At 33.0% G+C, this 18628-nt stretch overlaps 2 protein-coding genes across 4 annotated transcripts in view; both read left to right on the forward strand.

Annotated features, from left to right (window-relative positions):
• The window catches only part of LOC129243456 (tetraspanin-9), a 111616-nt gene that overhangs the window by 9247 nt on the left and 83741 nt on the right, over positions 1 to 18628 (forward strand). The gene's annotated exons all lie outside the window — the stretch shown is intronic.
• Positions 10161 to 18628, forward strand: part of LOC129243459 (protein late bloomer) — a 52725-nt gene continuing 44257 nt past the window's right edge. Inside the window, exons 1-2 of one of the 3 annotated variants that reach the window (XM_054880499.1) lie at positions 10161 to 10223; positions 10763 to 10861. In XM_054880499.1, coding sequence (XP_054736474.1) covers positions 10802 to 10861 — 60 coding nt within the window. In that variant the 5' untranslated portion in view covers positions 10161 to 10223; positions 10763 to 10801. The other 2 variants (XM_054880501.1, XM_054880498.1) reach the window with 2 other exon arrangements.

The raw sequence follows: 18628 nt of genomic DNA on the forward strand, positions 1-18628 counted from the left end.
TTTTCACAGAATCATCCAATTCATTAAAGAATTGTCTACCTAAAATGGTAAAACTCCGTCTGGATAGAGCAGGACAATAACACAAAAGGTGCGGGATCTTCTCTTTCTCTTCCTCATCTAGACAACTTCTGCAGAGGCCATGTGTTTGCATACCCATCCTCTTGGCGTGCCTGCTACCTTACATGTTTTAAACGTTACATTTGCCAATTTTATTTGCGCCTGAGCTTCAGTATATGCAATGTGCTTATAAGTACTTGTGGCAGACATGCTTTGGCATGAATGTTTTTTCCGGAATGTTATTTGAACTACTTAAAGTGAAAAATTTTTAAATAAAAAAAAAAATAAAAAAAGTGGAATCTTTAGTACGATTATGCGAAAAATGTTATGCAAGCAGCCCATTTTTTATATATTTTTTATTCCTCTGTTGAAGGAACAATATTTCTCTACTGTCATCTGTCTATATTCTTTCCTATCTCTTTCTCTGATACTTTTCTCCTTCCCTCCTTGACTATCTACCCCCTTTCCAGAGTTTTAATTACAATGGGCTTTTTAGCCTGAGTGTTTTAGGAGCCACCAAATCTCCTGGTGCTCTTTGGCTCGACTTTTTCAAACTTCTATTTTCTCTATTGTCAAGTGGTTGTTGTAGCAGCATAAGCATTCCTCATACATGTACGGGGAATGCTGCTGGAGTGACAGTAACTGGGTCGTTTGGGTAACGTAAAACCGAATGTCGTGGAAATGACAAGTCCACAGTCAAGTTTGATCGCTTGTTTTTGATAAAAAGTAAGCCCAGCTAGTCTAACAATTACGTTTCATATTACGCATCCAAAAACAATTTTAGTAAAGACAAAACAAACGAAGCATGTAAACGAATTTTTACAGAAGTGTGGAAGAAATAGTTGTTCTCAGAGTAATACTTTTGCTTTTCATATAACAATTTTATAAACATTTTAATTTTCATAAAATGTTATGATTTGGTCAAAGCGCATTCATTAAAGGTGGTGGCACTACTACCAACAACGTTTGATTGCCATGGCAAAGTATTGACACAGTAGACAACAAAGAATGAATGAACTGAATACAGAGAGACACATGGATATGGTGAATGAAAAAAAAAAAAAACAAATCAGCTAATTTGCGGATCCCACTTTTAATATATTTGCGAGCATAAAAAACGTCGAGCATGTTTTTATTTGGAAGAAAGGGCGTGACACCTCAGCGAAAAGAAAATTGTCAAAAACCAAGAGTATTTTGTTGTCACTTGAAACTTGCACTCTGTTATACTAAATTGCAGATAAAAATCTAGTGATAAAAATAAAAGTTAAAAAGTTGAAAGTTTTGATGAAATTTTGAAAAATGTTGAACAAACTTTAGAGCATTGCGTTATATAGATTTTGTTGTAGTATGAACTGTATGTATTTTTATAAAAAAAAAAATATAGTGGTGTTTTGTAAATTTTGCGACGGGGTGTATATGAGAATAAATCGAATTAATACAGGTTACAGCAAGTACAGTCAACGCCCAATAATATGATTTATATTTATTTAGTCTATGAGTATTCATTTAACCGTCCGTTGTGTGAAAGTTTTATACTCTTTCGTTGTTTAAAATGGCCTGACCAGGCCACCTATGGAAACACGTGCTTTATTTATAGGCTGGTACGAAAATTATGTCTGTAATCAATTTAAGTGTAATACTGATTAATAAAAAAAACAGATTGATTAGTGTTAAAAGAAATTTATTTATCAAGGTTCGTCCTTCTTACTGTTTTTTAAAAATTATTTGAAAAATTCAATAAATAATAAATAAATAAAATAAATAAAAATATAAAATTTTAAAAGTTGCTTATGAAGTTGACATAGTTACTACAGCTAGACATATGCTGCAAGTGTAGGTTTTGGTTTCAAAACCGTGAGTTAAGCACATTGCATCTTTGCAAATGTGGCAAGTAAATCGGGTTTTTCTTTTAAACTTATCCAGTTTGGTACATAGCTTGCACAATGGCCGGTACTGTGAGCTTACGGGCTTTGATGCAGTTTTTTGTGCTGGGGCCGTCGAAGTTGATGATGGATCCTGTGAGAGATACTTTATTTAAATTAATTATATATTTCAGTACGAATTCGGATGTTTGTATAAATACTTACATAAAATACATTGAACTTTTGCATTGCTATTTCATTTCCTGGTCTACCATATACCCTGGGATTTGCTGCACGTGTTTCTATAAGGGCGATTGTCAGTTGTTCAGCCAATTCTAATATAAAATCCCTTCGTTGGTCTGACTTCTTGCTCGGTCGCAAATGCTTGTATATAATATAAGAAGAAGCCAGTAATGTCAAGCATATTAAAAAAAATATAATCTGATATAGAGGTCGAAACTTTTTATACGGCCTTGTCTTTTTGTTCAGCGGAAAGCATAGAGGAACAAATCTTCTACTATTTGGGCGCACTGTGCCTACGACAGCTAATCTCTTCTGCATAAGAGACTTGGCCAATTCGAGTGATGTGAAAAAGTTATCGCAATACACCGTTCGGCCGGAATTCCGATACCTCTCTACCAAATCCAATACCATTCTTTCACCTTGGTTAATTTCTCGTTCTTCATTTGGTCGTTTTCCTGTGTAAATCTGTCCCTTGAGAGAGTAGTTTGTTGAAGAATCGCAGACCCACCAAATTTTTATTCCGTACTTTGCCAGCTTAGACGGAATATACTGCGTAAACCTAGTTCGCCCACGGTACGGAAGTATATGATTATGCTGGATACGGAGTATATGCTTCTTGCAGATTGTGATTCATCATAGTCCAAATGTCGTCGATTGGTGCAGATTTACTCAACAGCATACGTTCTAAACGAATATTAGCTCCATCAAAACGAACAAACCGAAGCAACATTTTGAATCGATCTAATGAAATTGTTGCATTATAAATATCAAAATGCCGAGAATGCCATAGATCCTTTGCTTGCATATTATTACAGTGGAACACACCGGAAAATAATAGCAATCCAAACCAAGCATACATTTCCATTTCGTCTGTGGGCTTCCACTCTTTTACATGTTGGATTAGCCTCGTTCCAGGCCTTGATCATTTCTCCTGCTTTCCGATTCGGCTGACGAACAATCATATCGACTATTTCAGGTGACATTATGTCACGAAAAATAGACACTGGATTTGGCAGAAATCGATGAGCAGGTCCCACTGGTCTGGTATTGGTAAATCAGTTCCAATGGCGTGCTCTAGGTGCTGGCGGTTCCTTTTCCAAAACATATTATCAATCTTGCACTCGTAACATTGCCCTAGTAATCGATTCACTCCACTGGCAAGATTTGAGGCACTAGGCTCTGGTTCGATTACTTCATCCCATTCAACTTCATAAATTTCTTCATTTTCAGGCAATTCTTCTTCAACCTCAAGCTCATTCTCAATATCAGACACCTCTCCATCATCAACAGGAACATAATCCTCATCATTATCGTCGTCGGTGACAAACGGATCATCTTTCTCATCATCCGCTGCAATAAATTTGCTCAACACTTGCTCGTGATGGCGCATTTGCTCACTTGATAGACGATTACTTCTTCTACCGATAGCTAATAGAGCCCTATCTACTTCGTTTGAAAGTGACATTTCTGTTCCGGCACAAAACACTTTATGAATAATACATATCACTATTTCAATTGTTAATAAATACTTACTTTTCTCCACTCAAACAAAAATGATTACAAAAAGCAAAATCAATGATACACAATAAAATGTGCACCTGTAATAGATAGAACCAAATAAATTCTTACGGCATATATCTGGCGCCTGTTCTCGTGTTTTTTTTTTTTTACTAAAACTAGTAAAACTGTCGAAAATGCGGTGGGAGCGAGAGAGCGACTAAAGTTTCAACTTCTGAGTGAGAGAGAACCATATTCACTCTTTCTTGTACTCTAATTAGTCAGAAGACCAAGTACGATGCATGACTATATTAAAATTGCAGTGGTGGCATGTGCAGGCCATTTACCCTAACATATGAAGTTTTTGTGTAAAATGTATTTTTTTTCATAATCACTTCGCTGGAAATGGTTATAAAATTTTCAGAAGATTCACCTAACAGACCTGTATGGTATATTTTCGCCGTTTCTTGAAAACTTAACGAAACAAAAAGATATACCCCTCTAAAATTCGGAATGGCCTGCGTAGGCCACATCACAGAACGGACGGTTAAGAGTGTAAGGTTCAGCGAATTTGGAACTATTTCGCCTAACAAACCCTAAACTCTATTATTCGACTTATGTGGCTATAAATAGAAAATTAATTCGAAAAAATAATGTCATGGTCTTTAATTTCATTCGAACTTTGCAACAAAGATTGAAAAATGTTGTAAAACGTCGGCAAGACATACTGAGATTTTGAATACGTAGCTTTATGGCACTTTTTGATGTTTAAAGAAAGCTGAGAACTAACACAACATAGGTAGTTTCTCAAGTTCGTCATCTGGTTTTGAAATTTTGGAAAATACTTTCAAATCATCAGAATAGATAAGAAATTTCGCGAAATGAAAGTAATTGCTTATGTCATTTATAAACAGAAAAATGAAATAATAGCGGTCCTTGTATGCTGCCTTGGGGAACGCCAGAAGAGGCAAAGAAAGATTCAGAAGAAATGCAAATGAGTAAAGAAAGCGAAATTTTATCAAAAGCTTTAGAGAAATCAGTATTGATAAAACCAACCTGAAACCCATCAAAAAAGTTGAAATACAGTATTCACTAAATACAGCAAGATCCGCAACTGTAGGTCGATTAGAAACGAAACCATGCTGGTTTGGCGAAATCAGACATTTTGACGCATCGACACAGTAGATAACTTAAGAATAGGTCTATAATTGCCAACATCATTCTTACTGCCACCCTTGTGAATTGAGCTAATTGAGGCAAACTTCCAATTATCTACAAAAATGTTAGCCCTATTCGTGAGATTTGTAAATTCGTATGAAAAGAATGACACTTCTCTCCCCAGTCTCACCGCTGACATCAAATAACGTTTTGCTGAACCATATAAAGAAGGATATCGTTCCCCTCGTCGAGTCTACAGGCAGACAAAATTCTGTTTCAAAACCTTTTTAGTGATTCTTGTTACATTTTCTCTTCAAGGAAAAAATAATTAATACAATGAAAAAGTTAGCTTGCACGAGATATACAAGGTGGCGCAAAATTAATCACCCTTTCGAAAGATTTATAATTTTTGCAAACGGCGTCGTATGTCAGTCATATTTGACACTTGTCAGCTATACAAACTAGTCAGTAAATATACAAACAGACAAGTGATGGAACGCTTAAAAGTCAAGACAAAAATTTCCATCACTCAAAATCATTTCTTTTTTTTCATTTAGTAAAATTATTCAAACAGAAAATTGGATGATTAATTTTGTACGATTTAGAATTTGGATAAGAAAACCGGCAGCATTTTTTTATCCGTTCGATTTTATAGAGCCATTTGTGTACAAAATACCTCAAAAAAAAAAAAATAATATTGCACATTCCTGCGAAGAAGCAATCGTAGTACTGAAGGTTTCTGATTTCTTACATATCAGCTGATTTGCTTCACTTATTTACTTAACATTTAATATTATAAGTAAATAATGTCAGTTTGGCTGATAAGCATATCTAATCTGCTGAAATTCACTCTGGTTGCCATGCTTTTTTATTTGTGTATTAATCTGCAATTTACTTACATGCACATATGATACTTTTGTCCACAGAAAAATGGTTGTAAATACTGTGCACATCTCATAACATATTGGGGTGGAAAAACCCACGCAACCCGTGCGATTATAAACTTTGACATTTAATTTAATTTTAATTAATCGCCTTGCTGACGCAGTTAAATATCCAGCAGTAATCTTGGTCAAAAAACTGATGTGAAGACACATGTTCGCTGAAGGTGGATCGCGTATTAAAGATTTTCAGCAATGCCGTAGAGCCTTTGGTAAAACCTGGGGCCTGAAACCTGCTGTGGTCCTGTGGATATACACAGCATTTATCAGACCAATCATCACATATGCCTTTGTGGTTTGGTGATGACTGATCATGGTTAAGTCCACTATACAGATATAAGTCAGGAACTATACAGCCTGCAAAGAAGTGTATGTTTATGTATGGGTGCTATGAGTACAACCTCCGGCGATGCTGTCAATGCTGTACTTTATTTGTTCCCCTTGGATTTTACGACAGAACAGGAAGCAATAAAGGCGATGTGTCGATTCCATTTATATTAGGTCTGGTACGAAGACGGAACGTCGAGATACAAACATATCTTTAAGATGCTATTTGAACAGTGTCCACTGTTTTTGACACCTAAGAACGATCTTACTTTCATTTGGAAAGAAATTTGATGTCAAAGGCGTCAAATACGTGAGCAACGGAGTAATCTAGAGAGCAATCAGAGCCAATAATCGGAAACAGTGCCACAGGAATCATAAATTGGATCAGCGATTATGTATGCAATTTACATAACGAGTGATGGTCCTGTTTATATTGTTGCAGAGCTGTCGAATTTTCTTTTAAAACTTGGAAGAAAAGACCTTCGGTTGACACAACCCATGGCGTCAGCATATGCCCACCATTGGAATCTTTGAGGACCCGATTTGGCTGTCTTGCCTAGAGGAGCCGGATAGCACTGAGAATTTTTTCTGTGAGTGTCCTACCTTTGTTAAAGCAAGGTTATGAATTTTGGGTTCCGATTTCATGAGAATGAGTAAAATTCGTTCCCTCAAACTGGAGGATATTTTCAGATTCGGCAAAGAAGCTGGAAAACTCTCACAGGACTAGCTATCTCTGTCTATGTTTCTGTTTCTGTTTTTGTTTCTGTTTCTGTTTCTGTTTCTGTTTCTGTTTCTGTTTCTGTTTCTGTTTCTGTTTCTGTTTCTGTCTCTGTCTCTGTCTCTGTCTCTGTCTCTGTCTCTGTCTCTGTCTCTGTCTCTGTCTCTGTCTCTGTCTCTGTCTCTGTCTCTGTCTCTGTCTCTGTCTCTGTCTCTGTCTCTGTCTCTGTCTCTGTCTCTGTCTCTGTCTCTGTCTCTGTCTCTGTCTCTGTCTCTGTCTCTGTCTCTGTCTCTGCCTCTGTCTCTGTCTCTGTCTCTGTCTCTGTCTCTGTCTCTGTCTCTGTCCCTGTCCCTGTCCCTGTCTCTGTCTCTGTCCCTGGCTCTGTCTCTGTCTCTGTCCCTGGCTCTGTCTCTGTCTCTGTCTCTGTCTCTGTCTCTGTCTCTGTCTCTGTCTCTGTCTCTGTCTCTGTCTCTGTCTCTGTCTCTGTCTCTGTCTCTGGCTCTGTCTCTGTCTCTGTCTCTGTCTCTGTCTCTGTCTCTGGCTCTGGCTCTGTCCCTGCCTTTGTTTCTATCCCATCATATCTCTGACTCTGGCTCTGGCTCTGTCTCTGTCTCTGTCTCTGTTTCTGTCTCTGTCTCTGGCTCTGTCCCTGTCCCTGCCTCTGTTTCTATCCCATCATATCTCTGTCTCTGTCTCTGTCTCTATCCTATCCTATCTCTGTCTCTGCCTCTGTCTCTATCCTATCCTATACCTGTCTCTATCCTATCCTATCTCTTTCTCTCTGTCACTTCTTTCCTTTCTTCCTGCTATTGACCCTTTTACTTTTACTGTTTTAGGAGTTACCATCATCTCGGTGCTTCAAATTTTTCAAATTTCAAAAATTTCAGTATTTAATATTCTTCTATGAATCAAAATTCTAATTTTTCTATGAAATTCAGAAAAGGTGATCAAATTTGCATCAAAACTTTTAACTTTTTATTCAGTATTTTTAAGAAAGAAAATGGAAGTTTTAAGTGCCTTGAAAATCACGTTGATTTTGGTATTTTTGTTTTGCTCACAACGTTGCACTATTCCTCCATATAAAAGGACTTTGTACATGCATTTATACACATTTAATATTATATATAGCACAATTTCACAAACGCCTTTTCCAGTGTGTCTTCAATAAGCTTAAGTCTATTTATTTTGATCTTATAATTTTTATTGCTAATACTCATCACATGTTTACCACTGTTTAAGTACATCCAACTTGGTTTTTAGTATCTACATATTTTTATTATTTGGGGCAAATTTCTTGATAGGAATCCAGTGACTAAATACCTCGAGTGAAATTCTCCAAAGGAACTAATTTTTATATCTTCAGTTTTCATATTTTCCTTGTAATATAGTAATTTTGGTTATTTCATTCTTGAAAAACTTTCTCAAGAATGTCACATCATTGTGAATATTTTGTAAAGAACGTTTAACAAATTATTTAAAATTGCCTCTCATTCGCCTTTGCAACCACTTTCTACGGCAAAATTGGAGTTGCCTGCCTGTGCCTTGAAAATATATACTTAAGAATATTTCACTTAAAAAAAACTAAGTTCAGCTTTCTTCCAGAAGTTTTATTAAGCCTAAAAGTATAACCAAATATTTAAAGAGAGTCATTTATGTGCAAACCATTGCTTGCTAGCTTTAGCTAGCCAATATCTCTCTCCCACCCACTTAATATTTATTTTGATTTATAGAGTGAACTCAACTAGGCAAATTCCACGTGCAAAATGAAAACAAAGTGGGAGTAAATTGTTTTGCTTTCCAATATTGTTTTTGTACCATTGCCAGCAGAGTAGTTTGCATATATGGATTCTTTCTCACATATACACAACAACCGCCGTACGTGTATATACTCGTGCCCTATAGGACAATTAATTGATTATGAGTTACATCAACTTTATATTGATGTTACCATTTATATAATACTCAGCTGCTTCGAGTCAACGGGAAAAAGTGTAAATTCGTCATATAAATATTAAAAAAAAAAAAATAATATAAGCATGTAGGTATAAAAATATGTAATGGCGGCCGACACTGAACATGGTTGGAAATGAGCATGGCAATTTTCTCATTCCATTAATTTTTAAATTGGGATAAGACTAACATTGGACTTTTCATGTCCACAGTGGGCATCGAATTCCGACTGAATCAGGTGGCTTACCGATTGCTGAAATCACTTATAAAAGGTCCTTCAAAAGACGCGTTTAGATGTTGTTAAATAAAATGTACATTCTTTCAGGTCTCACTATTTCCCTTTTGTGTAAAATTGTGTGAAATATATATAATATTTAGATTTTTACTCAAATTTTACTTGGGATAGGCGGTTGTCATCCATCCATCTGTTTCGATTATGTTATATTATTAGGTAATTTACTGAAGATTAGTGGATAAATAGAAATGTGTAATTTAACAGTTTTCATAAATTTTGACGGCTTTAATATTTTATTATATCGTGAAAGAAGTAGACTCTTGTTAACCAAAATGTTCAGAATGACTTAAGAAATATCCCTAGGTAAGTATTTCTGAGACCAACTCGAAGATAATAAGTCGAGTGAAAATTAAAATATCTTAACGAAATTTGTACAAGTGTTATTCTTCGCTCTCAGTGGAACGATCACACCCACTTTCTATTAAATAGTAATTTTCAGTAATTACTTAGTACCGAAGTTTGCTATACATTTGCAAATTGTTAAATATATGAGAACGAATTCGTTCTATTTGCGGTTGCAAATGTAGCTACTTGTATATCTACATGGGATCTTTATAAAACTGTACCAAACTCAACACATTGTGTTACGAAAATGGTTGACTGTGGTGACATTTCACTATACGTATAAGAGCTTAGATACCTCTGTATTCGTTAAGTATAATTTTTTTTTCAGGATTGGATATTTTCAAGTTAAGTTGACTGTCAAAATTTCAATCGCACGATAAACAGACAAGAAACGATCACACAAAAACAGATAACTTTTCATTTATTTATTTCAAATATAATTAGTTCCTAATCATCAACTAGTTAGTTTCACTAGTTCAGATTTTCCCGACAGGGTAGCCATTTGCAATGCGAGCAGTTAATAGACAACACTATTGCTGTTGTGCCTTGTTTCATTTTCAATAAATTCCGTACTATTTTTTCGTTAATCTACTTGTTGTTATTCTCTTCCACTGTTAGAATCGCGAGCATATTCGCATTACATAGAATCACGTATGAAAACACAGTTCATATTTGAGGCAAGACAACAATCAAAGGCAAAAGCAAAAGCAAAAGCAAAAGCAAATCCAAAATATTAGTGGCGGCAAAATAGGCAAGTTGAAGGTGTAGGTAGTTTCAGTCTATTCGCGCTTGGCGCCGTTGATGGTTTTCTATTCGCCAGTATCTGAACGGTAATAACGGCTTGGTGAGATTAAATTTTTGGTAGCGATACGAATTTCGCGCGTAATTTGCGATTCATACCAACAATAATAAACCGTTGCATTTATATTCTATGTTTATAGTAAACGAGCGCGGCGAGCGGAATGAATAAATGGAGCGCAATACGCTCTAGTAGCAAAGTGCAATGCAGATTTATGTGAATGCTTTTTATGTGCCCATATTTTTTTTATTTGAAATTTTCTGTAGTAAAATTCGTGAGTTGTTGGGCAGCAAAAATACGCGAATATCTTAAAATAAACAGAAATATATGAATATACGTGCATGCATATGTATCCGTATACGTTTTAAAAATACGCCAAAATAAAAGTATTTTCCTTTCGATTTTGTCATCTCTATTTGTGTTTCCAAAATTTCGTTTTTCAAATTTTCGCTTTTCTTTTGTGTTTACTTTGCGAATTTTGGCATGAAGCGTTTTTAAATATACATATTTTATGTAAAACAAAAATATACAATTATATTGGCAAATAAACAATTTTTTTTTGAATTTTAGTGAACGAGTAAGAAAAGAAATAAGAAAATTGCATCAACAATGGCGTGTTCGACAAAAACTTTAAAAGTGTGCGCCTTGGTTTGGGATGTTATCTATGCAGTAAGTATAATTTAATAAATAAGAAGTTCAAGAAAAAAATAGAATCTCGTAAGCATTATCTTAAAACTATTCAATGAAATTATTAATTATTATTAAATGAAATGAAATGAAAAAAAAAATAAATAAATAAAAACTATTTTAAAAAAATATTAAGTGAAATGAGATGAAACGAATAAAATACATAAAATTAAAGTTAATAAAATTAAATTAAATAAAACAGAATAGAGTGAAATAAAAAAAAGTAAAAGCAATGAGATAAAAATAAGTGAAACTAAATTAAAAATGTAGTAAAGCCAATTAAAAATATAATAATGTAAATTAAAACAAAATAAATCCAAAAATAAAAACATTTAATTTAAAAAAGTAAGTAAAATTAACACAAAAACAAACAAAGTAAAGAAAAAAGAAAATAAAAATTAGTGAAATGAAATAAAATAATAAAAAACAAAATAAAGTGAAATGAGATGAAAAAAAAATACATAAAATTAAAATAAATAAAATGAAATAAAGCAAAACGAAATAGATTAAAATAAAGTAATATAAAAAAGTAAAAGTCAAATAATATGAAATAAAAACAAATAAAAAATATATTAAAGTAAAATAAAATAAAACAAAATAATATAATAAAGTTAATAAAAAAATAAAGGAAAATGAAGAAAATAAAATAAAGGGCATAAAAAATGAAATAAAACAAAACGAAATAGATTGAAATAAAGTAATATAAAAAAGTATTGTAAAAGTCAAATAATATGAAATAAAGTAATATAAAAAAGTATTGTAAAAGTCAAATAATATGAAATAAAAACAAATAAAAAATATATTAAAGTAAAATAAAATAAAACAAAACAAAAAAGTAATATAATAAAGTTAATAAAAAAATAAAGGAAAATGAAGAAAATAAAATAAAGGGCATAAAAAATGAAATAAAACAAAACGAAATAGATTGAAATAAAGTAATATAAAAAAGTATTGTAAAAGTCAAATAATATGAAATAAAGTAATATAAAAAAGTATTGTAAAAGTCAAATAATATGAAATAAAAACAAATAAAAAATATATTAAAGTAACATAAAATAAAACAAAACAAAAAAAATATAATAAAGTTAATAAAAAATTAAAGCAAAATGAAGAAAAGTAAAATAAAGGACATGAAAAAAATGAAGTAAAATAACTGTTTTACTTATTTATTTTATTTCATTTTTTCCATGTCCTTTATTTTATTTGTTTTGGTCTTCATTTTGCTTTATTTTTTAAAGTAAAGTAATGTAAAACGAATTGAAATAAAATAAAGTGAAATAAAACTTAAGTAAAAATAATAATTTAAAATAAAAATACAAAAAATCGAAATTATAGGAAAAAATAAAAAATAAATAAATAAAACATTATAAAATGAACTAATTTAATAGAATTGACATACATATATTCTTCCGAAAAACATGCGTTTTTTTGTTTTTTGCTGACAATAGGTATCTAATCCTTATTCCTTTTCGATTCGCTTCAAATTGATAGTTGCGTCAAATGTTATTTTGAGAGGCCACAACTATTCAAAGTGGACAAAGAAATTGAGCAAAATTTGCAGTTAGTGGGTTTTATGCCTTATTGAAAGGGAATAACAAAATTTTTTTGTTTATGTTTTCAACTTCTGCATTATGCGCGATAACCTTAAGATCTCCTCAGCAGTTCCTATTTTCTTTTCTTTCGATTTTTTTTATTTAAATGCTTTTTGGAAGCAAGCACTGATGTGAAGCTAGTGGCAAGCATGACGTGTAACACAATTTCATTTAAATTATTGTATTAAATGTTTCGGTCGGTTGTGCAATATTTGTTCTTAACGACGTCCCATAAAGAATAGTTCAATGGGGTTAAATCGCGGCTTCTAGTCGTCCAGTTGATATCACCATTTCGATTATTATTGTATTTTCAAAGGTTTTCAATGATTTTGGAATATTTTTAATATTTCATAACATTATTCTGGTGAAAAGCGACCCATTTTATAATTGCCTCACCATAAGCTGTGATGTGTCAGTTTATGCTATTTTTACTGAGAAGGTAAAAAAAAATGATAAATTGATCAAATTACAAATGGATGGTTACACTATAAAATGGTTTGTAGAAGTTAGTTACAGCTTTTCAAAAGACGCTTAAAATTTATGTAACCTATAAGCACTATATTACACCTATTTAAATTCTTCAACCTTCAACCAGCCCAATAAAATTATGTGAAAATAAGTTTGTGTGTAGGTTGAACTGGAAGACTTTTTCTAGGTTCTTCCAGGAGAATCTTTTACAAAAAAATTTTTGAATATGTATCGACTATGTCACCTAGAGGAAGGAAAATATATACAATATCCCTGCGCTAGTAGTCAAAATTCCAATTTTCTTATTGTAATAATTTTTCGAAAGTTGTTCGGTATGCGGTTGTTCAACTTCGCAAAAATTAGTAAAAGTCAGGCAATATTATTTACATTAATAGACATAAATGTTAAGCATGGGCTTCCCAAATTGAATTTAATTAATTTTGTGAAAGATATTTTTTATATTTTAGTTGAAGAATTCAAATTTGGTAGAAAATCAAACTTATTAGATTCATTATTTATACATCGTTTAGAAACTAAAAAAACAAGATAATCATCTGTGAGTATACCAGAAGAACCTACATGTATATATATGTTGGTGCGTCCACCGTTTTTGGGTGTTTGGCCGAGCTCCTCCTCCTATTTGTGGCATGCTGTTGTTTCTGTCTTGCTGTTGTTGGAAGGACCTACAGTTTCAAGCCGATTCCGAATGGCAGATATTTTTTATGAGGAGCTTTTTCATGACAGAAATACTGAGGTTTGCCATTGTCTGCCGAGGGGCGACCGATATTAGAAACAACTTTTTCTTAATTTTGTTGTTTCGCCGAGATTCGAACCTACGTTCTCTTTGAATTCCGAATGGTAGTCATACACCAACCAATTCGGCTACCATACATATATAGACAATAATTTTACCCCCTCTGAGACCGTATATGTATGTCTTGCTCCCCTATCCTCAATATTTTGCTCGTCTGTCTATGCTTATAACATGGTACAACTCAACTTTGCACACATGAGCAACGCCTATATATTTTGAAAGAATATTCTGTGTATAAATACCTGCATATTCGATTTTCCTAGATGATTTGTTAATTTCTTTGAATCTGAATTACAAAGTTACTCATACCCCATGTATTACAACGCAAAAGGACGTATACTTTTTAGATAAAGATATGAGACGCACAAATTCTGAGTGCTATTTCATTTAATAATACTTACAGTTAATATATATATAAGATAATACCTATATAAATATAATTCCTTTACTTATAATAATTTATCTACTTATATTATGTTCTGAATTTTAAAATTTCTGAGGAGTATTTTTTTTTGTGCATTTCTCTATTAAAGTACAGATGGTATGGAAAGCTTTCAAACGCATTTTAATTATAATTGCGATACTAAAAAACTGACTATGCATTCGATTTACATTAAAGCCGCACTTTCAGCCCATTCAAATATTAATTTTTGTCGGATAACGTAATATACCGCTGTGATAAAATTGAACGGTTACTTTATTTACCAAACTTTACGCTCTCTATGCTTTCATTCGAAATTATTTGAGCTTATTATTAATTTTTATTTTCGCCCCTTTATTTCAGTACTCGAACTGCTCCCGGCTTGCTTTTATCTTTAAAAATTAGTACTTGAACACATGCGTTGCAAAACGGAAAAAGTCAATACCACTCCTTTTTAGAAGAAATAAAAAGTGAATATGCAAATATAATCTGAGATGAAATATAAAAAAAAACGAAAAGAATGGTAGTCTTTGGATTTCATCGTCTAGCGAGGGCGTATGAGTTACTAGATTACCTAGGCTCACACACCCAAAGGTAATACAACGCGTGTGTTTACGTCTCTAAGCACACCTTGTCACCTCTCCCAAACATATAAAAGAGTTTTTGTTGAATAATACGATAACTGTTTAAATATTGCTAAATTAAACAAATTTAGGCATGCATCTAATCCTCAGTATGTACACAATTAAGAACATACTCGAACTCACCATGGCGTATGGGTGACCTACCTTCGCTGTCAACTACTAATTATGTCTTCGCTTTACAGCGGAGAGCAAATTACAATAATTGAGATAAGTTGTGTGCTGAAGCAGTAAGTGCCATTTGGCAACATCAACACCAACAAGCAGTAAAAAGAGTTATAACTAAGCACATGTTATTACATACCTATATATGTGTGTAATTTTGTATTACGCAAAGTAGGTAAGTAGATAAATACAAATACAATACTGCTATACCCGGCTGTCTATCATTTCATCTGTCAATGCACTCACTTGACCAATGACTCAAGCCACCATTCACTAACTCTAGTCGATTACTCTTCCATTCATTTATTCATTTGTTCTATTGGCGCGTGCTATTTGAGTTGTGTATTTAAAAGTACACACCTTGAATTGTCAATAAAAAAAAAACTACAATATAAATATGTAAACAATATGAAGCAACTCTGTAATATAGCAAAGCAAAGCTTGCATAAATGTATGTACGCATTGAGCAACAAAAATAAAAATCGTAAGTAATTTAAGTCTAACAGCGTAGTAAAGAATAAAAAAAAGCTCCCAAATGTATTTAAATCTGCCGCTGGTCATTGAGTGCGAGATTGTGGTTAATTGCTGTGGCTGCTACCAACAACTGCGGCTGGTGTGTCTGAGTTGCGGTCACTGCTGCTACATTTGTTGTGGCTATGAAACGTAGCTTAAGCTGTGGGCGGAATTTAATTGTACACTGAGCTAAGATTACGTAGAGATTCTGTTTGTGAAAACATTTGTATATATAAATATGTGTAAATATGTATGCTTGTGTTTGTGAGCGTGCGCTTGTTTGTGCGTTGTTGGCGGTAAAATAGCAACAAACTGTGCTGAAGCGAGCGTTTAGGGATGAATAGTACCCAAGCTCATACATATAAACATGCATACATATACATATGTATATACATTTGTATGTTTTTAATAGATCAAAGTATTAAGGGCAAGCAGTACGGGAAATAACATAAATTATGTTGTGGTGAAAAACAGTATTTGGATTTTCAGGGCTACTCAATAAAATACAAACAAATGTAAATGAAATTTGTGTCTGATACGCAAATTTATGTGAAAAAGTATGTATATACACAGGCGTAGATATATATAGATGTATAAGCTTACATATAAGAACCAACAATTTACGAGCAAAGGGAATGATAATATGAATGGTGTTGATGAAATGTTTAGAGAAAATATCTTAACGGTACTCAACCTTTGTAGCATTTAAAATGTAACTCTTTCAGTAGTGTTAGATTATTCAGTCACTTTTCTTATCTCCAGTAATGCAAAATTTTATTGACTGCACTCATTTTTGCAGAGTTGTATCAAAAATGTTGATATTTGTTCATTATTTTGATATTTTAAAATGTGCGTTCAATAATAATACTAAATTTCTGAATTTGATTGCATTGTTCAGGAGATATAATCATATATTCAATTACAGTTGCTCAATAGAGAATTCATACATACATAGCATGCAGCTTCAAATTAAAAATTTTTGTAAGAAATGCAAGTTGAATATTTATATTTTTATATTTTTTATTGGGTATTCAAATAGGATTTTAGAAATAGTAACAACAATTTACAAATCCATCACCTCCTTGTTATAAAAAATTATTTCGCAGCATTCGAAAATTGGTGTCAAAAAAGAAGTCGGACATCTAGCATTATTGCGATTGCTTGGCATTTTTAAACGGGGAGTCCCACAATTAATTCGGTATCGGTAGAATAGTGCAAAGAAAGAAGCAAACGTAATAAATTAAAATAAAGTTTTAGTATATACGTTCGATAGTATACGGCGTGATAAAACGTTTCAAAGAAATCAAACCCGTGGAAAACAAAAAGACATCGGGACGACCAAAACTGTTTTTGGATGCAGATGAACGGTGGATAGTGCAACAAATTAAGAAAAATCTAAATTTGAGCACTCCTAAGTTCGCAAAAAAAGTCGCGCAATACCTTAATATTAACTGCAACCCCAAAAGTATGCGTATAGTGATGCGAAATAATAATTATAACGAAAGAGTTGCATGGAAAAAAACCTTTCATCAACGAGATGGACCGGCACAAGAGAGTAAAATTCGCAAAGCGTCATGGGGATAAGGATTTCCGGTTCTGGAAGCACGTTTATTTGCAGACCAAAGCAAGTTTAACATATTTAGGTCAGATGGACAAGCATATGTGTGGAGAAGACCTAATGAAGAGTTGCTGGAAAAGAACTTACGCCCGGCAGTTAAACATGGGGGCGGATCGGTAATAGTATGGGGTTGTATGTCCATTGCTACTACTGGAAATTTGTGTTTGATTAACTGCAATATATAGCACAAGCAATACCTAACAATTATGAAAAAAAAATTTGGTCCAAAGTGTTGAAAAGTTGGGAATTAAGGACAATTGCCAGTAGTACAAGGCAACGGTCCTAAGCGTGGGACACTTGATGTCCGCCTATGGCTTATGCACAACTGCCCTAAAGTACTTGAAACATCTATACAATCTCCAGACATCAATTTGGGAAACCAATGGAAAAAGCATGCTATTAGAGACACGAAGGGCATAGAAGGTGATGCAATATGCAATAAGCTGGTCGAATACATGCCAAGAAGACTAAATGCTGTAAGAAAAAATAAAAGCTTGGTGATTAATATCAATTATATTGTTTTTTCTTAAATATAATTTGCCTAACTCTACTTTATATAAATGTCCGAGTTCTTTTTTGTCATGTATTTTGCTAAGTTTTTATGTTTGTATGATATTTTTTATGTACGAATGAGCTGAAGTTTGTTTATGTTTTCTGAAGTTTTGATAAATACGCTTGAAGAACGAAAATAAATGTGACACATAAACGCATTCGATTTACATTTTAATACGTATTTTGTTATTTAAAACCTTATAATATGGGTTCTTTATTGAGCCACTGTATATATTTGTGATAGAAAATAAAACTAGTTTTTCTAGTGTAATTTTTTCGCCTTGAAATTACTATTTTGTGAGCTGTAATTTTTTTCTTAAAATTAATCATTGCTTAATGATTTAAAATTTTCTCTAAAAATAATGTAAACTTTTTTTAATCGAAAATAAAACTCATTTCTACAGCGTAATTTGTACATCAGAAATAAAAGTTAGTTTTTTAGTTTTATTTTTCTTGGCAGATCACAAAATCAAGCTTCACTTAAACTTTTTTGTTTTTGAATCCATTTATTTATTCCAAACTGTTTTCTAACATTCAGCAATATTTGTACTTAAAACTATGACATTTTATTAGACATGAATGTACCTAATTTTTAAACTGACCTCAATTTAGCTCACCTGAAGTTATCTCAACTCACCCTAGCCTGCTAATGCTGCTGTTATCTCAACACTCATGACAGCTTTTTCGTTCTCCTTTAAGTACTGTTGTTACGTTTCAAAGTTTTTGGTGGTAATGTTTCCGTGGTTGGTGCCCAAACTGTTATTTTTTGCAATGCTTCATTCTCTTTGATCTTTTTTGTATTTAGTAACTGTCGATAGTGAGCATAGTTCTTCTCCTGTATGGACTAACGCGGCCAATGTTAAAAAACACAAACAACTGAAAGTTTTTGGTTGAACATTCCTCTACGCCAATGGACGCGGTGTTGTGCTAGGGATTTTAGTTCGTTCACCGATAATCCAATAGAC

Source organism: Anastrepha obliqua, chromosome 4 (genome assembly GCF_027943255.1).
Source record: "Anastrepha obliqua isolate idAnaObli1 chromosome 4, idAnaObli1_1.0, whole genome shotgun sequence".
NCBI lineage: Eukaryota > Metazoa > Arthropoda > Insecta > Diptera > Tephritidae > Anastrepha > Anastrepha obliqua.